Raw genomic sequence first — 24,231 nt, 5'->3', positions numbered from 1 at the left:
TGGCACGGATTTAAATGAGAGGTTGAGTTGCGTGTCATCCACATATTGGTGACATTGCACCCCAAACCTCAGGCCCCAGCGGCTTCATATAGATGTTAAATAACATCGGGGAGAGAATAGAACCCTATGGCACCTTGTAACTGAGCAGCCAAGGCTCTGAAGTCTCCTCCCCCAGAACTACTTTCTGGTACCTGACAAAGAGGAAGGAAGGAACGGAACCACCGTAATATGGTGTCCCCTATGCCCAATCCCTCCAGGAGGTCCAGGAGGATACCATGGTCGATGGTATCAAAAGCCGCTGAGAGATTGAGAACAAGGAAGGAGCATTCGCCCCTATCCAGAGCTCTCCCCATATCATCCACCAAGGCGACAAATGCCGTTTCTGTCCCATGCCCAGGCCTGAAGCCCCAATGAAATGGATCCAGATAATTGGCTTCTTCCAAGTGTGCCTGCAGATTCAAGACCGGGCAAAAGTTGTTCAAGTCTTGGGGATCCAAGGAGGGCTTCTTTGGCAGTGGTCTTATCACCGCTTCCTTGAGGACTGATGGCATCACTCCCTCCTCAAGGGAGGCATTCACCACCGCCTTGATCCCCTCCCTGAGTGTCTCCCTGCAGCTCATAATGAGCCAAGATGCGCAAGGATCGAGTTTCATCTTTCCTTAAAGATGAAAGCACCTTGTCCACTTCCTCCGAAGGAAGAAGCTGGAAACAATCCCACACAACCACTCTGCCACCGGTCACCCCTCGTTCACTAACTGTATCCATAGCGCACAGAATAGCATTCCTGATCCGGTCAATTTTATCTGCAAAGTGCTTTGCAAACTCATCACAGGAGGCCTTAGAATGCTCCATTGGTTCTGGAATAACTGGACTGACCAGGTTCCAGACCACTTGGAACAGCCTCCTGGGACAGCACACTGCAGACGTTGTAGAAGCAGCATAAACATTCTTTTTTGCTGCTCTTATTGCCATGTGGTAGGCTGAAACTACAGCTCTAACCAGTGTCTGATCATCTTTGGAGCGAGATTTCCGCCACCGGCGCTCTAGCTGTCTCACCTCCCACTTCAGAGCTTGCAACTGTGGGGTGAACCATGGTGCAGTATGAGCTCTGTTCAGGGGGAGAGGGCGTTTCGGAGCCACACGGTCGAATGTCCAGGTGATTGCAGCATTCCAGCCATCCACCAGGGTCTCAACCATGCGGCCGTTTGCATGCTCCAAAGAATCCCCAAGTGCAGTCAGGAATCCATTTGGATCCATAAGACGCCTGGGGTGGACCATCTTAATGGGTCCTCCACCCCTGTGGAGGGGTTGTGGAACCAAGAAGTCCAGTCCTACCAGATAGTGATCTGACCATGACAAGGGGTTGGTGGATATACCCCCAATTTCCCGATCACTCCCCACCTCTCCGGAAACAAACATAAGGTCTAATGCATGGCTGGCTACATGGGGGGACCCAGTTGGAATAGGGTGCACCTCCCAGGAAGTCATGGCCTCCATGAAGTCCCAAGGTGGCCCCACAAGGATGGCCTCCGAATTTACATTAAAGTCCCTCAACACCAACAAGTTAGGGGACTGCACATGCACATCAGAGACTACCTCAAGCACCTTGGCCAGGGAGTCTGTCGTGCAGCACGGTGAATGGTACATGAGCAGAATCCCCAGACTGCCTTTTGGGCTTAACCTCCAATACATGCATAGTCAGCAACCCTGGTCTCCCGCAGAGGGAGTCTGGTGAGGACCAAGGACTCCCAGTAGATAACAACCACTTCCCCTCCCCGACCCCCAGCCTTTGGCTGCTGCGTATATGAAAATCCAGCCAGCCAAATGGCCGCAAGAGCGGGAGTGGCAGCCTCCTCTAGCCAGATCTCTGTAATACATGCCAGGTCCACACCCTCATCCAGGATCATGTCATGGATGAGAGACGTTTTATGCGCAATAGACTTGGCATTACACAGCAGCAGACGAAGGCCAGAGGATGGAGTCACGCATCCCCCAGCCATCCTTCGGCTCTGGAACAGGGGACAGATATTACGCATCTCTCCCCTGTTCCCCCTTCCCAGCATGGCCTGCCCCTAGTGCTCCGCCAGCATCTGCCGCCCAGCCTCAGTATGGTCTGGCCCCCAGAACTCCCCCCACTGCCTCCGCCACGTGGACACATGCCTCCCTCACTTCTGCCTATCAGGTGGGCACCCCACCCTTAAAATCACGAACACCCCTCCAAAGCCCACCACCCACCAACAACTTTTAAACACTACAACCCAGGCCCTCTGCTCCCTTGTGGCTCCCCTGAGCGGCTCACCCAAGTTATAAACCTTACGGGGTCGACAGAAAGCCGTGTGATCTTCCCAGCAGGGAGGGGTCGAGCGAGCTCCCTGCTGCTCCTGCCGCTCTGGCCGAGGTACAGGACCAGGCTGGCCTCCCCCTTGTAATGATGTTCTTCCCTGAGGCGGGAGGTGCTGCCCCCGCTGTAAAACCTTTTACCTACGGCCACTAGAATAAACCCCCCCTACCAAAAAGGAACGGAGGGAGCCTGGGGGACCATAGGATTGTTTGGTTTACAGGCTCCAAGGTTGGAGACAGGGCTCCGGCCTTGGAGACAGGAAACTACTCTCTCCAGCCCAGCCCCTGCGCTGGCTACCTCTCCGTGCTCAGAAACCTGAGCGCGGAGACAGGGAAAAGGGGGCAGTTCTGGGGGCAGGGATGCTTCCTTACGTAGCCTCCTATGCTTGCCCCAGCCTCCTTCCCTCCCACTCAGAGGCAACATGGCTAAAAATGCAGGGCGGCTGTGGAGCACAGAGGTGAGGATTGCCTCCATGCTCTGGCTGCCCTACATTAGGATACTCGGCAGCTTCCAACTTAGGAGGCTGCTGACTATCAACATAGGATTGTGTCCTAAGTAGCCTGGTTCCTATGTTTTAAGCATAGGATTGACACCACCACTAGAGACAATGGTTCAAAATGAACAAAAAACAAGATGGTCATTAACAGAAATTATTTAAAAATGTGAGTCACTCTTCAAATTAGAGGTTGAGCTTAAAGCTTCTTAAATTAAATATGGTTGCTTCCCATACCTAAGCAGACACTTTCCCAGCTAAATAAAATCTCAAGACCTTTTCCTTCGGTACAGATTTCCCTAAATTACACCCCACAAACAGGAACAGGGTTAGGAAGTTCCCTAAACTTTCTTACAAACAGGAACAGATACTGTATACTAGTCTTCCCCTGCCCCCAGTTCGTTCTGCTAAATGTTTTAGAGACTATGTGTTGAAGTTCCCTCTGATCAGCCATAAAATAGGAACCTAAAATATATTCTGTGTAACTTGCTTTACTCATGAAACTATCATGGTTGGTACATTAAATTTAAAAGTATAATTTATTCAAACAATAATAACAAATTTACTGCGTTTACTTTTTAAAGTTTTTAACGTTCATGATAATTTTATGAGAAAACCAAGTTACACATAATGTAATTTATAATCTTAAAGCACCCTTCCCCAACCTGGTGCCCTCCAGAAATTTTAGACCAAAACATCCAGCATTCTTGACCACTGACCATGCTGCCTGGGGCTGACGGAAGCGGAAGTCCAAAACGTCTTGAGAGCACCAGGTTGGTGAAGGCTGGGCTTTAGATCTGTAAAGAGCGCTTCAAAAAAAGTACTGATTTTCCATTTCCCCCAACATTTCCATTTTTTCCCCACAGCTTCAAAATTTCCAGAAATTTTACATCTCTAGTCCCAAGTAACAGATTGCAGCCTAATTCTCTTGGGCATCACAGAACATTTTGTTTTCTTGAGACAACTGCTTAAACATTGCACCCTAACACCCCTTCAGGGTACAGGAGCTTCTGCCCTTCTAATTAGGTGCATAATTTTTCTGCATGGCCAATAACCTCTGAAACAGGGTGGATTAAAAAAAAAACATTTTTGAAAATTTAAAAATCAAAGAATACCAAGTTTTGCTTAAATAGTAACTAGGTTAGTATTACACAATCTAGGTATAAGCATGTTGGCCCTACAGTTGCTCTCTAAACTGAATTGACGCCTCTACCAGAAATAGAGTTAAAGGAGGGTTTTCTGTGTAAAATGTGATTATTTCTCAGTATGACTATTTATACTGCATACCAAACACTCACATTTTTTTTTCACCGCTTGAAAATAAACTGTTCTAGTCTGCCCTGTACCTTATTTGTACCTATCAGTCATGGGTATTTCATTTGTGTCTGCTACTTAGTTTTCATGACAGTGGGGCTGGGCCAGAGTAGGGTGAAGCAAAAAGGAGGAACAATGGAAAGAAGGGGAAACAAAATTGCTCAGCATGTGCAGGTTGTTATATTCCCATACTTATCACAAGACGTAATGGCTGCTGATTGTAAGAAAGAGCCTATTCATTGGAATATTACCTTTGCTGTTTTAAATCTGTATTTTAAATCTCTGCATTGGTGCTAGGTTTTATTCTGGTTGTACTGTTATATTGTGGTTTTAAGCTTTCATATTTTATATTGTTTTATGCTGCGCTTTGTGATTTTAATTTCTGTGAACTGCTCAGAGAGCTTCAGCTATTGGGCGGTATAGAAATGAAATAAATATATTTTGAAGACATTCTATAGGTAAAAAGAGGAAGCATGCAAAATACACAGTGCAATGAAGAGATGCAAGGCCTTCCCCCTTTTTATTTTTTTAAACAACAAAGTTTATTACTGGCAGCTGGGATCATTTCAATGCAAAGTGGGGGCCTTTAGCTGCTCCTATCTTTTCCCAGGGCCACATGTTGGCCTTGGAGACATTCTTAAGAAATGAAGATAGCAGGTAGCTGCGGGCCAATGCTTTTATCTATGGCATGCACGTTTTGTGCTGGTGTTCTACAGAGTTTCTCAAATTGCCAAATGTGACCCTGTAAAAAATTAGCCTTAATTTCTATGCCTCCAAGAACCAATCTGTTCTAGTGGTTAGAGATTTGGGCATGGGCCTTGATTCCAAGAGCAACCTCTTCCATTGACTTTATGACTTCTGTTCTTGATCTGCTCAATGGGAGTTGTAACAGGCTCTTGTGAAGATAAACACAAAGCCCACATAAACATTTTGCAGATTAAATGAGTTCTGAGTAAACAATTGGGACGAAGCAGTGATTATTATTTTACTAAGCTTTCCCACTAAATCCAGCTATACAGTCTGAGTAGAGGTACTAGGGATCTGCAGGTGGACAATCCTTGTCCAGAAGATTCAAAGAAGGGTGGATTAATGTTAAATTAAGGGTGCAACCCTATGCATGTTTGGACAGAAAAAAGTCCTACAACACCCAGCAAGTTGGCTGGGGCTTGCTGGTAGTTGTAGGACTTTTTTCTGTCTAAGCATGCATAGGATTGCACCTTAAGTTGATTATTTAAATCAGCAGGATAAAAAGGCTGATTTAAATCACTGAATGCTTGTAGGTGCAAGCGGGCACATTTCAGAAACCAGGAGAAGTGGATGAATATGATTTCCAGCGAGCCCTCAAGAGGACAGGCTGAGATATCAGCGTCCGGCCCAGCTACTTAGCCGTCCCCACGTGGCCGCCAAAAGCAAAGTTACGCACAAGAAGCTACGGAAAAAAGAGGAGAGAACGTGCAACTTGTTTTAACGGGCGTGATTCATAGCAGCTGGCATAAAGATGTCTTTTGCCGACGCGGATTTTCTTCCCCCGTACACGCGCCTATACCACACGACACCCCCTGGACCAAATCCAGCCCCCGGGAAGCTGCCACTCGCTCGCCGCACGCAGAGCCACCGCTCCCTCGGTCAGGCACCTCAGCCGAGGCTCGCTGACCCCCCAAAGGCTTGCTGGGCCGCGGACATCCGCAGGCCACAAACCTACTCGCACTCGCTCGGCGGTGTGTGTGTGTGTGTGTGGGAGATCTATGCCCCACTAACCCCGACAGGCCTTGCCCGGCCTGCGCTGCCCCACGCCCCTCCTCAGGGATCAGCCCCCTTGGGCGCAGGGCTGGCCGGCTGGCAAGGGCCCGCGCCGGAGCCGCTCGCCTCGCAGGCGCCGGCGGCTCCTTCCCGCGCCGATGCCGGGGCTCAGCGGGGCGGCGGCGGCCTCCGGGCTTCCCCTCCGCCCCCTCCCCGCAGGAGGGGGCGCCGGGGGCCCGAGCGAGGCCTCCTGCGCCCACTCACCTGGCGACGGCCCGCTGTTGCTGGGGGCGGCCCGCGGCCCACCTGCAGGTCCCTAGGCTCGGGCAGTGGCCTGCTGGCTGCGAGGCGAGGAGCGTCGGCCGCGGGTCGCTGCAGCCCGCGCCCGTCCTCCTCTCTGGCGGCGGCAAGACCCTCGCGGAAGCCGCTCCGCTCGCCCGCCTTCTGCCCCCGAGACCCCGCCCCTCAGGAGCAGCCCGCCATTGGCCGCCAGCTCACCATCCCCGCCGCTCGGTTGGAGGAGAGAGGCATCCATCCCTCCTTCCGTTCCGCAGCCCCGCCCCGGCCAGCAGGGTAGGCTGGACTGACTCCTTCGCTCGATCGTCCTCTCCTCCAACCCTTAACTCCGCCTTGTGACCCACTCAAGGGCGCCCTGGAGACGGCAGGACCCCGCCGGGGCTGCCCCGCGCGGCGCCTGAAATAAAGGCTGGCAGTTTCGGTCTGTCTTCTCTACAAGGAAGAGGGAGTTTATACGCTGGTTGGCCGAAGCCTGTTTTTGCTTTGCACGCGCTAACTTTCCTTAAAAAAAAATGGGGGGGGACAGGTAATAATGGGCTGTTGTAAATGAGTGTGTATTTAACTACACCATAGATAGCATATCTATCTTTCTAAAATCCATTACCACCCCTTTCCGCGCTAGGATTGGCACGAAGTCCTTACCGCGCTAAGGAAATGTGAAACAGGCATGTCATCCCGCTTCACTGACAAACCAGAACTAAAAATGCAGTGGCTGAGGGAGCTGGGCTTTTGAGCGTGGAGTGCTGGGCTCAAATCCTCATTCAGCCAAACAAAACACAGGGGTGACTTCACTACGGCATCTCTCAGCCTAGCCTACCTCACCGGGTTTTTGTGAGGAACGAACACGCTAACCTCTTGCATGTTGCCCTGAGCTCTTTAGAGGAAACGTGGCAGTTATTTGAGCTGAATTAATGTTCACCCCCCTGCCAGCCCGAATCAAAAGCTTAACAACCAATATCCCAAAACCTAGCTGTGAGCGATCTTTGCATCAGTCTCATATTTTGTGCATGTTTACTTTTATTCTTTTGCAAACTTTGGGTTTTGCTTCAAATGAGAAGCAGTATATAAATATTAGTAACGAACTCTTGGTAGGCCTACAAGTTTTCAAGTAACACATAGCTTCCTCCCACTAACATATAATGGAAAAGAACTTTTAAGGATACAATCCTATGCATGTTTAGACAAACAACCTACAACTCCCAGCATTTCCCAACCAGGATGGCAGGCTAAGGAATGCTGGGAGTTGTAATAAATAAATAAAGGCCTACATTTCTATACTGTGGAGTAACCAAAGCTCTCTGGGCAGTTCACCACAATTAAAACCATGAAATACAGCATCATAAAATATAAAAGTTTAAAACTACAGTATAAAACCAAAATAAAATCAAGCAGCAATGCAAAAATTTAAAGTACAGTAACATATTTTTAAAAAGACTAAAATGCCTGGGAAAAGGTCTTCACCTAGTGCTGAAACAACCACAATGTAGGTGCCAGGGGAGCCTCTCTTGGCAGCTCATTGTACAACTGGGGTGTCACAACAGAAAGGCCCTCTTCTTCGTAGCCACCCACCACACTTCCTTTAGTGGTAGCTCCTGGAGAAGGACCTCTGAAGCTGATCTTAGGGTCAGGGCAAGTATATATGGGAGGAGACGATCCTTCAGGTAACATGGCCCCAACCTGTTTAGGGCTTTGAATGTGAGTAGCAGCACTTCAAGTCCTGAAATGAATTGGCAGCCAGTGCAGAGAGAAAAATCCTGGCTTATATTCATGGTGGCCAGTCACTGCCCTATTCTGGATGAGCTGAAGTTTCCAGACCATTTTCAAAGGCAGCCCCACATAGAATGCATTGCAGTAATTCAGATGAGAAAATCCAAAGCATGGATAACGTAGCTGGGCTATCTCTGTCCAGATAGGATTGTAGTTGGTGTTAAGCTGATAAAAGGCGCAGGTGGCCTGCTATCAAGGCCACCTGTGCCTCCAATGATAGCTCTAGATCTGAGAGCATCCTGAAACTACAAACCCGATCCATTAAAAGCTGTTTCAGCACTTCTTTTAATGCTGCATCTTCCATAGTCAAGATAGGTTTTGAACTTATTTTTGAAACCATTTTTGCACTTTGTATCACTGTAATAAGGAATAATTTTCCTGTGCTCAAATGGAGCAAATAACAATGTAACAATAAGTGGCAGCTTTTATTACATGTGAAGTTCTGAGAGAAACAGTTCCCTTCCATCAGCATCCTCAAAACAGCATCTGCATGGTGGTGTAAGATGTATGAACATTCAAATATGGTCGATTAAGAAACAGAAGTTAATCGGTTAACAATACATTGAAGTGGCTACCACCCTTAAAAATTGTGTGAAAATTTTAGTTGCATAACATATTGGAGGTTCTGCTTTTGAGTACCTTGCATGTGTACACCTCTATAAACAGGCCAGTGCATAATGGGGGTGGGGGGAGGAGAGAACAAAAAGTACGTAAAAGTATTTAGTATACAACATGCTGCTATCCTCTCCTTTCAGGCATAGATGGTATGATGAAAAATAAAATGTACTTCGTTATGTGCCCAAGCTGATTTGCATGTGAACGAAGAACAAAGCAGGCAGTGTTTGCTCTGAAAATGTGTGCCTCATAAGAGAAGCTGGGCTGGCCAAGGCATTACATTCAAAGTAAGTTCAATCAATCAAACACACTGCTTCCACTACACTATGGCGCTCATTTTGCCAGACTAAACACCCTGGTGTTAAAGCAAGATGATAAAAGATAACCAGTTCTGCTCTATTACAAAACATGTCATTGTTTTTGTATATTCGAGGGCACTTACGCCCTCATTCTTCTACTGTCAGCCGAAAAGCTATGACTTTCCCTTCCTTACAGTAAAATTTTAGATTGTGGATTCCTCGGGGCAAAGAATTTTGTTACGTCTCTCTGTAAAACACTATATAAACTGGTAGCATTATAGTATGTATATAGGTAGGTGTTCTCTGAGGTCACATTCTACAGATTTTGAATTGCCATCCTCCAGCAGTGACGCAAGACTCTTCCATTTAGGAGGAAGGATGAGAAGTCTTCACTCTGCTGAACGTTGTTACCTATTCCTAGCCTTCAAGGATAAAAGATTAGAAATTCTCATTCTTAGTCATGCATTAGCCCTTAGGAAAAAAAAGAGTTTTAAGGCAGGTTGACAAAGACTAAGGACTGATTCACACATACCTGCAGCAACGCGACTGCTGTCAAAAACAAAATTAGAAAAGCTTTATTATGTACATGCAAGACCTTGGCCTTTGGTTATTGGACAGGCAAGCTATACAAAAGCAAGCTGATTTGGTTAGTGCTTTCTAATGGAGGTGGGTGTACAGGACTGCCCAAGTCTGTGATAATTTCTTTTGTGACCCCCAGTCTAAACATCCAACAAGAGAATGTTTACATCAGTGTTTTATTTTTGGTAGAAAAATTCAGGACTTTACAGATGGATTTAATCAACAGGGCTTCATAAATGATGTTCAAGGTCTTAAAATAATCACAGTAACCAAGTACACAGATTACACGGAAACCAATTTTGGTCCAGTACCCTCTGTGGAAACAAGCTGAGTGAAAACCATCTCCATTCTGAAGATGGGTCAAGCTCCCTTTGGCACATGGAGGTGCTGCCAGCGTCGCTTTCCCTCCCCAAGGCCAGAAAAGGAGAAGACCAAGAGAGAGTAACCAAGAAAATCTCCCCCAGACCTCACATCAATCTCATCAAGATCCAAACATTAGAGATTAGGTGGAGATAGTAAAATTATGCACAATATTTACAGCCAAACTCTTTTCTCATATGCAGCAGTCTGAAGGGAGGGGCAGTCTCTGCTTGCACCATATACAAAATGTGCCATGGAGTCTGCTTTGTGAACATGTAGAAAACTTTCCTCTGGAAAAAATGATGAGCAAGAAGGGGACACAAAAAGAAGGCTGTGCCAGTGATGCTCATTATCCACTAGACTGGAGCTGAATGAAAGCCTCTTTGACTTCCTGCAAAGGATGCAACTGCTGTTTCTACAGTCAGATTTCTCACAAATTCTAGTTTTGTCCTTTTCCATCATATTTTTCAGAGGAGGAAATGCCTTAAATAAACTCTTCAGAATCCAATTAAAGCCTTTGCCCCAGTTTTCTTACCAAGCAGTTCAGAAAACATAAATGACTCATCCCTCTCCCACTAGCTGAGATATGTTTCATACCTGTAACCTGGAAATCTCAGACAACACTGCACACTATATCCTCTGCATGAACTAGGACAAGTATGGGAAGCAGAGAGAGAAGCTGGTAGTTCAAAGCCAGATATAAATTCAAAAGAGAGGAGTGCCCTCAGGATATAACTTCAGCATTCATATCATGGCAAACACCCTTCATAGCAGGTTAACTTCGCTAGAATAGGAGCAGACTCCCATATTGGTAACATTTAAATTTTTTTTTTCCTTTTCCAAGAACTTGACCCCCCCCGCATACTTTTTCATTCCATATAAGCTGTCCCCTACTGTTAGCAAAAAACAGCTATCGTGAGTAGATAAAATTACTGGCTTATTCAAAGCAGTTTTAGCTCAATAGACTACAATATGCAAAGACAAAAAGGAAGTCAGTCTGTTCCCCATACAGAGGGCCTTGAGCTGTCCTTTTATTACTGCCTGTAAGGAGTATCAGGAGGATCTCTGCCTTTCACTGAAGCACTGGCTTAAGTCAGAAAAATTACCTTTGAGGCAACAGAGAGGGAAGAATCAAAAGTAGGTAGAAAAGATTTAAATTAAAATAGATTAAAATAATTAAAATCAAGCCTGGAATCAGGTGTTTGCATATAGTCTTGATATTTGGTAATAACTGAAAAGCGGACCATGTATGTTGTGTGTGTATGCACGCACACACCAGTGCCAATTGGAATGATAGCCCTTCTAAAGGCCCTGTTACCTTACCAAAGGTAGTCCAATCCATCCAAAAGAAATTCAGTAGTGGCAATATCCTGGAGCTCGTTCTGCCAAGTTTTGTTGGTCTCTCCACCCCCAAATACTTAGGGAGGGAAGGGGGCTGTGAGAACAGCAAATAAAGTGCAAAATGCTTCTGTTAAGTAGCATGAGGCAGAATGTGGGAGTAAATGAAGCAATGGTGGCAGCAAGCTTATGCCTAAAAGCTATGCCTTTCAGGCAAGCACATGAATCAACTGAAATATGTCACCTCCCCACAAACCAGTGCATAGAGAAGGATTTCTACCTTTAGATGTGCTAAATGCAGATCAAGTTTGCCCCCAGGTGTGAATATCCATGAGAGTCACATTCCCCAAAAAGAGGCAGCGCCTCTGAGCTCGGGTGGATGAACAGTGCAGGACTGTTGAACTCACTACTGCGAGTGTGCATACCAGTGTGAAAGATCTTATCACAATGCAAAAAATAGCAGACCCCACCCCCACCCCCTTCCCACTCAGTCAAGCTGTGCACATGCCATCTCTTTCACAGACAAGGCGAGACCTCCTCCTGAAGTAGCTGTGCTTTTCCTCTCAGCACAGGAGTATGTCCAAGTGAACGCAAGTTTCTCGACAGCCCAGGACAAGTCTGTGGAGTCAGAGAAAGCACAAAGCTGCAACTGGGTCAGTTATTTCAGCCGCTTGGTGTACATAACGCAAGGGACACTGGGAAACAAAAATCACCCAACTAATTGCCTTAGAACAGAGGACTGCTTTGGAGGCCCCTGCACAGGCAAAGCTCCTGTTTGGGCGACTCTCCAAAGCGAGTTCTCTCCCTCACGAGGAGGTCATCAAAGTGAGTGAACCACCTCAGAAAAAAGCACCAGTGAATGGCTCCAGGACAAGGGAGTACATTCCCAGACAATCATGTGCAGTTAGGCCTTTGGGTCAGGCCAGAAGAAAGCCTTTTCTCCCCTGGCCCCGTCATCCAGTGGTAGCATTATGGTGTGTATGCTGGAGGTGGCTGGAACTGGTTGATCACTTCATACTCTGCAGGGTAAGGTTCATTCTCCTCCATCTCAGAAAGGAGCTCCAAGGCCTGCTCTTCTTCTTCCGTGGGGTAATGGCGCAGCAGGTTGGCAGCTGTGGCAAGGATAGAGGCCCCACCAGCTCCAGCCACCAGGTAAAAGCTGACAGCAAATGTAACGTACACTTGTGAGCCGTGGTACTTCTTGTGTTGCTGCTGCTGTGCAAGAATCAGCTCCGAGGCCCAGTAGCAGAACCCGATCACTGTGGCGCACTGCAACACTGAGGGCAGAAGCAAAATGCAGGAAGATGCATTCAGAATCAGCACATGAGCAGAAGCAAGACCGTGTGCCAGTTTTAACATCTAGATACTACATACTGGGCTTTCACAGGATATACTACGAGGACACCTTTTGCCTCTAACATAATTTTTAAAAGACTTGTGAATATAGTGAATGTGGCACATAATGCTGGAAAACAGTAATCATTCACTGGAATGGAAGTGCTTCGAAATATGACCAATTAATTTGAGTCATCTCGCAAACATGGCCTTTCTTGTTTCTCTGAATAGACATGGGCTTAAAGATGCACATTATTGATCACTGACTGCCGTATTTGCCAGAGAAAACGTTATAATCTAGGTTTCTTTTTCTGGGGAATGTGGTCGCTCTCCATGAAGATACTGCAAGGGGTGGTCTGATGACATATAGGGTATTATTGCCTAAACTATGTCTGAATAGCAGCATTTGTGATTTTTCTGTGGCAGATCCCCAAGTCCAGGGCCAAAGACCCCACAGTGCCCATGCAGACAGAAGGCGAAGCACGCTACCTTACTACCACTACCGGACTAACGAATACTACTATGTAGCGCCTTCAGTATATAAGGTACTTTACAGAGAAACATAAGAACAAGACAGGTCTCTGCCTTGAGGAGCTAGCTAACCGTCTGAATTTCAACAAAGGGAAGGATAACGGGAAGAATGTACAAATAAGGCTGTGTTTTGGTCAGAGCTAAAAGCAAAGGCTCCAGGGAAAAGGTGGGTTTGAGAGAGGAGAGATGGCATCCCAGAGACACCAGTCCAGAATACAGTTAAGTAGCCACATGGATTTGGTAGACCAATGCCAGGGCATGGAGGGCCCAAGAACTGCAGGCCAGCCCCATTGTGGGACTAACATAATGAAAAAGGACTAACATAAGCTTTAGTGACTCCAATATAGCAAATCCAGCAGAGGATCACTCCGCTCCAACTACCTGTGAGGATGTGGGCAAATGCGTAACGCCGAGTGATCTTCAGTGCAGGGTGCTTGGGTCCAAACACATCCAACAGGAAGGCTGAAAGGCTGCAGATGATTCCCAAGAAGCAGAAAGCAGCAATAACTCGAAGCAACAACACTGTCTGGGGGTTCATGCAGTAGTCTGGAAGGGGAAGACAGAACCCAAAACTAGCTTCCACAAATGTCATTACAGCTCATAAGATCAGGAGCTTCCTAGATCATTCTGGGAGTTCAACAATTTAGTTAGGCAACTGCGCCAGAATCTGCATGGCACATTGCATTAACTGTTGATTACCTAAACATTTATTTTGGTCCCATGATGGGTTAGGTTGATGTGAGACACTCCCTGCCCAGATGGCTTATAGCAAATATTTTTGTTTGATCATGATGGTGAATTGTCAATAGCATGATAAAAACAAAAAAGTTTCCACAATCTTAATGCCACATTAAAAATCTTTAACGTTGCTAGCAACAAATTCTTGGTGCCATGCTGATCAAATTGTTTGACAACTTCACGATAAAATGCAGCAGCATGAAATACTGTAGCCTGGTGTGGAAGGTTTTATTGCTTACACACAGCCATTAGCCAAGATAAATGCCTTGTTCTTAGCACATTAAAAAAATACATTCCCTCCAGGCTCACCAAGAACACAGTACCTAGTCACATGGTTTTATTTTAAAACTGTGGCCCAGCGCATGTTTGATAAAATGCCTCCTCAGACAACTTTTTACTTGGAGAACTGATCAGAGAGGGACTTGCTCATCTGTGAAATGGGAGCTGTGCCCTACTGCCCTAGGTTTTGTGGGGATGAATGTCATGTTTTATTTTAGGGTGCAATCCTATGGGCTGTGCCCCCATCAGACAGAAGCCTCTGCACTCAGATGCTTCTGAATATCCAATGCCTTGTTGGGCTGTCAGCAGGGTGGGAGGAGCGACTGAGGTGATTTTCATCTCCCTTTTATTTTTCCTTTTTCCTCTAGATGGGCCTCTGAGCCCGTCTAGTGGAGGCGTACTGGTGAACGCAGCCCTGGGGCTGGAGGGGCTGTAAGATTTCTCATACTTTGCCCCCTCCCTGCCCATGGAATGCCCCCTTTTCAACCTCTACAGGGTCTTCTGAGGCCACTTTTACAACCTCAGAAAGCAGCCAGTGTGGGTCTTTCTGCAGCTGTGAGGGGAGGGATCAGATAGCAGTGTCTATGGCCTCAGGAGAGGAGACTCTGAAAAATCCTATGGTCCCTGGGATGCTCTCCACGGACCATAGGATTGCTCTCTAAATACCCAAGCACTTTATAAGCAGCTTACAAGAATATTGGCTATACAAGAATGAACTGTGCAGCAGCTCAGTCCTCTCACAAAGGAAGCATATGAATAGCATCTTCTTGTTTCTAGACATGTTCATGGCATACAACAGGAGGTCCCAAACCTTTTTGAGCCAATGGAGACATTTTGAGAGTATTGTGGGCACTTCCACAAAATGGCTGCAAGGGGGGGGGTTGCCTATTCACAAAATGGGTGCAGTGGTGGGTGTGGCCGGTCACAAAACACTCATTTCTGTGAACACAAACTCATGAGGCTAGAAGAAAAGTAACTTGTCCAAGAACTAAAGTAGCAAGTGGATGTGGAGTCAAAGTTCCAAAACACAAAACCACCCTTTTGAATCCACAGTTTTCTGTGCCAACACCCATTTCATAGAAGGCAAACTGATGAGGCTCAGAGACAAGTAACTTGGCCAAATGTGAGAAACTGAGTACAAGACAAAGATGGGGTCTGAGTCCCAAATACTAAATAACATAGTTGCCCCCACAAAGTACAAAACGCCCATTTCACAAAAGGCAAACTGATGATGCTGAGAAACATGCACGTGCACACCACACACACACAAAGCACACATCCACACCAAAAAACAGGCAAACATTCACACCACACACAAAGTCCCAGGCAAAACACACACTGCAAAAACAGGCATACCAGCTAACACCCCCTACCCCCAACAGCAGGCAAACCACACACCCAGGAAAAATAAATCCCTTGCTCTCCACCCCACAGGACGCTCCCTATCACACCCAGCTTGTCTTTTTGTTTTTTTCTGAGCAGCTGAACATGCTTCAAAACGAAATACTGGGCTTCAGCCACCATTCTTGGAAACAATGATGGTGCATTAGCCTGGTGTCTTGCTCTGTATGCCAAGCTGGAATTTGTCATTTGCCTCCCTGAAAATAATTTCATTTAAAAGAAAAGGCAAACCTCTGATCCTCAAGATTGTAGAATATGGCTTGGAATGCAACTTATAGAAGCTTACACAAAATTACTAAGTTTCTGCTCACACTTAGGGCAAACAGAGCAACCTTTGGGTGGCTACATATGGGAAACAGCAGCCCCAAAGTAATTTTATTTGCTGTTGGCCCAACCAGAGTCAGATCCTAGTTCATTACTCTAGTTGCAGCCTTCTTATGACTGTCTACCGCAGCCTGCTTTTGTTGTCTTTCAGCAGGATGTTCTGACTCAGCCTCAGGTTTTTCCAGATTCCCCTGCGGTATAGAACTTCCTTCTAGCCTCAAATTGTTTTGACAATGCTGATAGTTCATATTTCAGTCATCCAACCCAAGCCTCTCCTGTACGTTATGTTTCCTCAACGACCTTTCTAACTACTTAGATGCTCAACGCTGGTTTGTCTTGTTGCTTTCACCATAGCAACAAGCTGTGCTAGAGAAATACACATTCAACAAAATAAAAACTGGAGGATGGTGTGGTCTGTTAGGAAGCAGATGGCAGTCTTATAAGCAAATACATGGAAAGACAATGCCCCTCACTGAGAGCCTGAGGTGGAACTCAAGCTAAATTTGGAGGTGTTTTCTTTGGCTGCATGTAATTAACATGTCAGGGCTTGACCAGTCAGGAACCTGTCAGAGTTCCAAGACTTTAGTGGGTGGATTTAACTCTGAAGGCTCAGACCAGACAATAGATAATACTGTAAGACATTAAATGTACATAGTTCACCTGATGTCTACTTGTGTGGCTTAGGCTCACACAACTCACTTGTGCTAGCTACGCTGGATTCTTGACTTTTAAAAGGCTCTCACTGACTCACAACTTTCAGATTTGAGACAGTCAAACACGGTGGGATTAACATATACGGCCGCCTTGCAAAGAATTACACAGAAGACACTCTCCCACAATGCCACTCCTCTTTATTTCAAAAGCAGTCTGTCATGCTGCATTGGGGTGGGAGCGGAGGGCTGCAGTTTGAGAAACAAATCTAATGTCCCTTGGGCTCAGAAACTCATTCCAAAGTTCTTTGGATCCTGGCCTAAGTAACACAGCCCTAAAAAAATGTTATGCTCACCCAGTCCTGCTTGTCTAAAATAGTTTACTGCTTCCAGAAGACATTCAGATTCTGTCAGACTTACAAAAAGCAACATATTCGCCAGATTCTAACTTTTTCCAGGCTTATAAATAGCCACTTCTCTGGGGAGCACAAGTCCCTAGGTGACCAGGGAAGGGAGCTTTTCTCAGATGGGAAAGGTGGCTCCCTTTTTCTTTCAGGCAATAAATGACTGACACAGATATGTGTGAACAGGCAAGCTAGTAAACATTTTCATGGGGCTAGTAACTTCTGTCAAGGCTGCTGTATATGTTAATCACACTGTATTTGACTGTCTCAAATGTTTAAGTTGTGAGTCAGTGAGAATCATACCATCAAGAGATCTCAGTGACTTTAGAACTCAAGAATGCTAAAAAAAAGTACTTATTTCAATTTTATTTTAAAAGTCTTCATATTTCCAATCTGTCCTGTAGCTCTGAGTACTAGAAACTTTAGAAAATGTGAACAGGGATTCTGAGGGTTTTTGGAACTAGGCGAGGATTGCCTAGGTAGTATTCAAGATCTGTTGGATGCAGCTCCTCCCAGTACAAGAAACTGTGTAGTCCTGTTTAATGTCAGTTTCACCATGACAACAAGCAGCATGAAAGCATATTCAGTAAAATGTACTCTGCTTGATTTTAGGTCATTTATGGCAAGCACAGGAGTCACATAATCTAATACCAAAGGGATATTTGCCTGGAGCCTAATGTACTGAAGATAGCTGTGGTTAAATTGCCACAGCCAGTGACACCAGAATGATTCAGTCTGATTCGAATATGAAGTGAACTTCCTCTTGCTCCAGAATTATTGCCTGTGGTGATTAGTGGTGCATGTGTGGTGTGTGTGTGTGGTGTGTGCACGCGCTGTGTGTGTGGTGTGTGCGCACGCGCTGTGTGTGTGTGGTGTGCGCACGCGCTGTGTGTGTGAGAGAGAGAGAGACAGAGAGGGGGGTGGGGTGGGAGCTGTACATAGTGCAGAGCAACAGATACAACAAAGCAAACGAACCAACTCAGGTTCCTGACCCAAAGACCTTATGGTAAATGTTGACAGCAGAGGAGACAAAGGGAGGAAGAAAGGCAGGTGCAACAGGGATGAATATGAACAAAAGTGGTTACACATATTTAGGCTTCATTTTGGCTGGGGATGAGAACCTAAAGCAGGAATAGGTAACGTGGTGGCTGTGGGCATCAATGCACCCTTGAACACCTTTCTTGGTGCCCACTAAGGGACTCTACCCCTCCCACTTTAAAATAAATTAACACATTTTGCTGTGAAATAGGATCTCTGCCCTCTGTTCTATCTTTTGAACAGGTTGCTTGTCCTTTGCCACGCCTCCCGTGGCAGCCATTTTGTGGTGGTGCCCATGAGTTTCTCCAATTACCAAACTCACCCATGGCCCAAAAAGGTTGCCTGTCCTTGACATAAAGGATTAAGCAATAGGCATCATGGGAAGGGTTTGTAAGGCCCCAGGCCTGAACCAAGCTATTAGTAGTTGTAGAGTGGCTTAGATCCATAATGCTCTCTGCCTTTGGTCAGAGGGCTGCTGTTTTCCCTTAACCGGGCCTCCTGTTGTAGCCCGATGAGTAAAAGGGTGAGAAGCAGCTCCAAGAACATTCCCCACTAATGAGGAGAATGTCTTATCACTGATGAGCCTGAGAAGCAGAGTTTGCTTATCTTAAAGCTGCAGATGGCTATGCTTGAGAACCAAGTACTGTTGGTTGATGCTGAGAATGAACACTAGGGATGTGTGCTGCTGTCTTGGCACTTCTAACTTAAGAGTTCAAGGCCCACGGCCAGGGCGACACAGGGTTGTTTTCAGGGATGGATTTGAAAGCAAATGACATTATGTAGGTTTTCTGAAATTTCCAGGGATAGTGGGCACTGAGGGAAAATAGGCAATGACGGTATAAGAGGAATAAAAGATAACTAACTGGAGCATTCTAGACTTCTCAAGGGCAGCAGTTTTAACTGGGCGGAGTGACTTTGACTGCCAGTGGAGAGCTACAGGCAACCAGCCAGTTGTTTGGCTGAAAATTAACACACACGGCTGAAAGGTTATCTTGACTGTTTGATTACTGGTGTCTGCAGAAAAATGTTGGGCTTTTCAAAATGTGTTTTAATGTATGACTTGATTATGTCCTTTCTAGAACACAGGCATCAAGCTGAGCAACACAGAAATAATATGGCAGTAGATGGCAGAGAGAGGGAGGAAGAGTAATTGTTGAGCAGGCAAGAAATTATGCAGCTTTGCTTCTCTGCAGCAATGACAACTTGCTGGTTAGGATTGGTGTGCTGTGAGACTCAGCCAAAGTTAAATACTTTAAGTCCACACATTTACATTAGAGCTAAGCACATGCCTAATTTTCTCCCATTGAATTTTAATAAGTTACATCTTGAAACACTAAACATCAAGCATTAAATGAAGGCCATTATAACAAAAATCATATCTTTGTTATGCAGGCATGGACAGCACCTGGTTCTACAGAACCTGATTCAGAGACAGCACCTGGTTCTACAGAAAAGCAACTTTGGCTGCAATCCTGCTTACCCAAGAGTAAGCTCCACTGAACACAGTAGGACTAACTTTCAAGAATACATACATATAGGCTTGCACCGTTTGAATGGGTAAGGAGAATGGTGGGCCATTACTCCGGGGACTGTCAGTAAGGGCACAATCCTATGGAGACAGTCATCAGCCTCCAAACTTGGAGGCTGATGACTATCCAACGCAGGGAAGCTGGAGCCTCCATGTTCTGGCTACCCTGCATTTCTGGCTAGAGAGGCGATTTCACCTGTCTAGCCAGGGTGCTTCAGAGCAGGAAGGGGAGAGGCCATACAGTGCAGAGGAAGCTGTGTAATGTGGCTTCTGCGGTCTCCTACCCTTCCCCAGGACCGCACCCTTTTTGCCATCTCCATGCTCTGTTTCTGAGCACAGAGACATAGCCAGCTCAGAGAGAACCATGCTAGCTATGAGGGAGCAGGGAGCGTGATTTCTGGGAACCGAAAAATCCTATGGCCCTCTCAGTGTCCAGTGGCCATGGAATTGCTCCCTCTGTCTCATTGCTACAGCTACACATTCCTCCATAATCTCTGGGTTGGCAGTTTAGGGCCACATGATATTCCACAGGGGGTTGGATTTAGACCTGGGGCCTCCAGTCACTGATCCTCAGTATAAAGCACAGATTTAACAAGAGAAGACATGGCATTAGAATGCTTTTTCTTTGCACTGAAGTATATGTTTTGGTACCAACAGATCTCATCCTTATCAATGTTTGGAAATGGATTGGCTACCCCGCTATCAGCAGTTACTTCTACCATATCAGAAGTCACACACAAACAATCCACCTTAGTGACCATTCAATTCAAAGAGTACACTTACAATCCTATGCTCATTACTACACAGTAAGTCCCACTGATCTCAGTGGAACCTTCTGCCAAGTAAACACCATAGGATCATGCTGCATGGTTAGTCCTTGAACCAGCCACCCTGGATTTCTCCTTAAAAGCACACACAATCCACATTTTGTTCTCACCTTTCAGTAATTCAGGGTCAACGTATCCAAGCACATCAGCAACTCCCAGCTCTTGGCGAGAACAAGTGCCCCCATGAATCCGTAGCCAGGCGGGTTCTGCCAAAGCAGTACACAGAGCAGTTATTGAAAGGGCACCAGGCAATGCAGAAGCCAAGCTCCTTTCTGGCTGCTTTGGCAAGGCACTCCCATCCTGGCCTCTCCTCCTACGCCCGCTGGGCAACACCGAGCCACTTGGGGTGTACATGGATCCTCTTCTGAGATTAGGCCAAATAAATCCAATGCCACACACTGTGGACAGAAGCACTTTAGATCATCAGGAGTGGATGAGTGTTCAGTATTATCAGGCTATTGGGCACCAGTCAGGGAGAAGCTGATTGATAGAAGGCTTGCAGGCAGAACAGGTCATCAGCTGCAGTGTGCTTTCTATATTCTGTTGAGAAACCTGAAAGAGATGATAGATGCTTCAAGTGACAACCAGATGCATGTTTTTAAATAGCTTTTTGCCTGTGGCAAAAAAGAACCGCCTCCAGATGATCACAGTAAATGCGATTTGTAGGCACTGGCAAAGCTAAGCAGATGAAATGCAGTCATTTTCCAAATAGGACCCATGTAGGACCCATTCCAAGTCATGCCAAGGGGCTTGATACTTGGGTTAAGAAAACACAAACGCTACAGAGTGGTCAGTAATTCTCAGGTCAAAGAAGGTGATTCAATCAAACTGTCACATACAGAGCAAAGGGTGTGTGCACCTTTGAAGGCCACAGCCACTATGTATTTTATTAACATATTTATAGCCTGCTTTTTGGCTCCTAAATGGAACTCTCAAGGCTGCTAACACTAATAAAAACAATTTAACATGAACAATAAAACAGACATATAGCCCTTTAACTCTTCATAACAATCACCAGTGTGTAATATCCAGTAAGTTGGCTAGAGAATTAGCTTGAGGAACAACCATGCATAGTCGGAAGTGATGGGGTGTCCTGATCCCAAATGGCACCACTATTTATCTGCTCTCCCTTTCTTGTCAAGCAAAGGAATCTGTGCTTTTGGCATGCATATTAGCATCTAAGCCCACTGAATAATTTTGATTAGAGATATTAGGTGTTCTGAGAAATAAGTGCATGTGATCCGAAATAAAAGATGAGGAGTCCCGCTCCTACTCTCTTCCAATAAAAACAGCACAATCTGTGCTTTTGCCATGCAAGTTTAGTACAAGAGCCTATTGACGTCTTCCTAACAATAGCTAGTCAGAAATGTAGATCCAGTGAGTTTGTCAGAAACAGACATTTTGCTGAGGAATTACCATAGCTGGCCTGTAACAAGGAGCGGGGGCAATCTCCCCCATCTCCAAATGGCATCCCTTTCTTTTCAAGCAAAGGAATTTGTGCCTTTGGTATGGATACCTATCACTGAAACCTTACCGAACTGTTTCTAACCAACTATTCAATGTGCAGAGAGCCAGGGTATTGGGCCAGAGGATATTAGGCCCTCTAGGGGTCAGGTGCTTGCACAGGAGGAACCTTTCCTTTTTTCCCTTAGTCCAATGAACAGTTTCGAACAACTGTGCATAGATTTCAGCTGTTTGGAAAGATAAGGGGATGCTCTCTTTTGCTCTGCCTAAATGGTATCCTTGTTTATCTTCACATACACTCTCTTTTAGGCAAAGCAGTTTGTGCCCTTGGCATGGTCACAGTACATTGTTCATTCAGTTTTTCAAAGACCACTGAATGTACCACAACAAGAGCCACTCAGGCTGCACGAGACCAGAAAATTAGGTATTTTCCTGAGGAATAACTGTATGAGATTTTGAATAAAGAATAAGGAGCAACCCTCCCTCAAACTACCCTTAAGTAGCACCTCATTTACCGTACCTCCCTATTAAGCAAAGGGATTTGTACTTTTGGCCTATGCATATGCCCAATGAATTGTTTCTAACAAGAATCACTCAGCCTACTTAAGGCCAAAGAATATTGCTTACTTGAGGAGTATCTGAATACCTGATTGTAATTAAGCCCAAGTACATGTTCAATTGCAAATTCTTCCCGTCTTGCCCTGCCTCCCTTTCCTTATTGTCCTCCTTTTAAGGTATATAGATTGTAAGACCCTCATTCTTTGTAAAATGTCACGTACATGGATGGCACTAATAACAATGAGGGGCAACCCTGCTCCAACCTCCGTTAAACAGCAACTCTGTTTACCTTAACTCTCCTTCCAACACATCATCTGAGCCCACTGACCTGCTTTTAATGACAAGCCACTCAACCTGCATAAAGCCAGAAAATATTAGGCAGTCACCTGAGGAATAACCAAATAAAGGGTTATATCTAAGCCCATGTACGTGTAACTGAAGCAACTGTATATTCTTCCCCTGTATATTCTTCCCCTGTCGCCACTTCTCTATTGATTTCTAGACTGTTAAGTCCCTTGGGGCAGGGATCTGCCCAATTTATTTAAAAAGAATTCTTGGCTGCCTTTCAGGGCAGAAGCCATCCCAAGGCCATTCACAGCAATAAAATACAGCCCTCTCATTCTTTGTGAAGTGCCGCTTATGGTCCTATATTAATAATATGGATGATCCTATATTAATAATACTTTAATTTATTACTGAGGGGCAACTCCCACTCCAACCTTCATTATAAACTGTTTAACAACAATGAGTCTTGTGGCACCTTAAAAATGAACAAATGTATTATAGCTAAGCTAAGCATTTGTGAACTAGAGTCCACTTTATAATACACAACAATAACAATAATACTACATGCACAGAGACTGCCCATAACACCAGTTCTCTGGTAAGCTCCCAAACAAATATAACAATTCAAACACAATATAAGGTGATAAAAACTACTTAAACATTAGCACTATAATTAAAACAGATTTGAAACAAGAGGACCAGACCATAACACGTGAGTTAAATAAAAGGCCTGGAGGTCTTTACCTGGCACCAAAAAGACCACAAAGATGGGGTCTCGCAAACCTCTCTGGGAAGGTTGTTCCATAACTGGGGTGCCACTACCAAAAAGGTCCTCTCCCTGGTGGTTACCCAGCTCACTTCATTCAGCAGGAAACACTCTAAACAGGCCCTGTGAAAAGGATCTTAAGGATCAAGTAACCCGGGTCCCAAGCCATTATGTATGTATGTATAACATTTATATCCTGCCTTTTCCCAAGGTGACTGACATGGTCCTCCTCCTCTCCCTTTTATCCTCACAACAACCCTGTTCCGTAGGTTAAGCCGAGAGTCCGTAACTGACGCGAAGTCACCCCGCGAGCTTCACGGCTGAGTGAGGACTATAGAACCCGGGTCTCCAGGGCCCCAATCCAACCCTCTACACACCACAACACACCAGGCTCACTTTTTAGGGCGTTAAAGCACCCCCATGGGGACCACACGATCCTCCAGACGTCGTTGGACTGCCACTCCCGTCACCCCTCACCACTGGCTGGGCCGGCTGCGGCCGATGGGAGCCGCAGCCAGCGACCAGCAACATCTGGAGGGCGACAAGAGGCTGAGGCCGGCACCTGAAGCCGGGCCCGGAAGCGAAGGGGGAGCCGCGGCGGGCGGCGCGCCCAGGCAGCGGCCTCGCGCCTCCACTCCGGACCCGCCGCGGCCCCTCGCGCGGCGGCTTGTCAAGGGCGGCCCGCTCCCCTGCCGCGCGCCCGGCCGGGAAGGGCCCCTCGAGAGCCGCTCACCCCGGGGAGGGGGCGCCCATCCTCAGAAGCCGGGCGGGGGAGACACCGCGGGAGGCCAGGCCGCCGCAGCCACTCACCGCTCGGCCCGGGCCTCGCCTCTCCGCGTGGGGCCGTTATCTTCCGCGCGCCGCCGGCTCTGAGGGGCCGCGGCCGTCGCCGAGCCCGACAAAGGCCCTTCCGTCCCTCCCTTCCTGCCACCCAGCAGCTACGGCAGCACTTCCGTTTCC

General features: G+C 46.4%; 2 protein-coding genes across 6 annotated transcripts in view; both read right to left on the bottom strand.

The window, feature by feature from the left end:
* STARD7 (StAR related lipid transfer domain containing 7) overlaps positions 1-20,394 on the bottom strand; it is a 41,459-nt gene extending 21,065 nt beyond the window's left edge. Inside the window, exon 1 of one of the 4 annotated variants that reach the window (XM_084804147.1) lies at positions 20,309-20,394. The gene's annotated coding sequence lies outside the window, so the exon portion shown is untranslated. Of the gene's footprint in view, positions 1-6,152; positions 6,297-6,386; positions 6,528-20,308 lie in introns of those variants that run through there. The other 3 variants (XM_084804146.1, XM_084804144.1, XM_084804145.1) reach the window with 3 other exon arrangements.
* TMEM127 (transmembrane protein 127) lies at positions 9,606-24,210 on the bottom strand. Of its 2 annotated transcripts, XM_084804159.1 has the most exons (5): positions 24,082-24,210; positions 23,668-23,802; positions 20,309-20,750; positions 13,391-13,555; positions 9,606-12,420 (listed from the first exon to the last, which is right to left on the bottom strand). In XM_084804159.1, the coding sequence occupies exons 3-5, from the start codon at positions 20,550-20,552 to the stop codon at positions 12,113-12,115; spliced, it is 717 nt and encodes a 238-aa protein (XP_084660285.1). In that variant the 5' UTR covers positions 20,553-20,750; positions 23,668-23,802; positions 24,082-24,210; the 3' UTR covers positions 9,606-12,112. The 2 variants fall into 2 exon arrangements, with proteins under 2 accessions (XP_084660285.1, XP_084660284.1); XM_084804158.1 differs by lacking the exon at positions 23,668-23,802.
* Positions 24,211-24,231: the final 21 nt, after the last annotated feature.

This window comes from Heloderma suspectum, chromosome 6 (genome assembly GCF_057233095.1).
Source record: "Heloderma suspectum isolate Gila_16-S chromosome 6, 16-S_ref, whole genome shotgun sequence".
Taxonomy (NCBI): domain Eukaryota; kingdom Metazoa; phylum Chordata; class Lepidosauria; order Squamata; family Helodermatidae; genus Heloderma; species Heloderma suspectum.
This window is presented reverse-complemented; position numbering and strand designations above follow the sequence as displayed.

Excerpts from the sequence above, each read along its gene's own strand:
- TMEM127 (XM_084804159.1), bottom strand. The coding sequence starts at position 20,552 with ATGTACACCCCAAGTGGCTCGGTGTTGCCCAGCGGGCGTAGGAGGAGA. Across the intron at positions 13,556-20,308 it reads TGACCCTGAATTACTGAAAG|ACTACTGCATGAACCCCCAG; the intron begins GTGAGAACAAAA and ends TTCCCCTTCCAG. Across the intron at positions 12,421-13,390 it reads ATTTGCCCACATCCTCACAG|TGTTGCAGTGCGCCACAGTG; the intron begins GTAGTTGGAGCG and ends TTCTGCCCTCAG.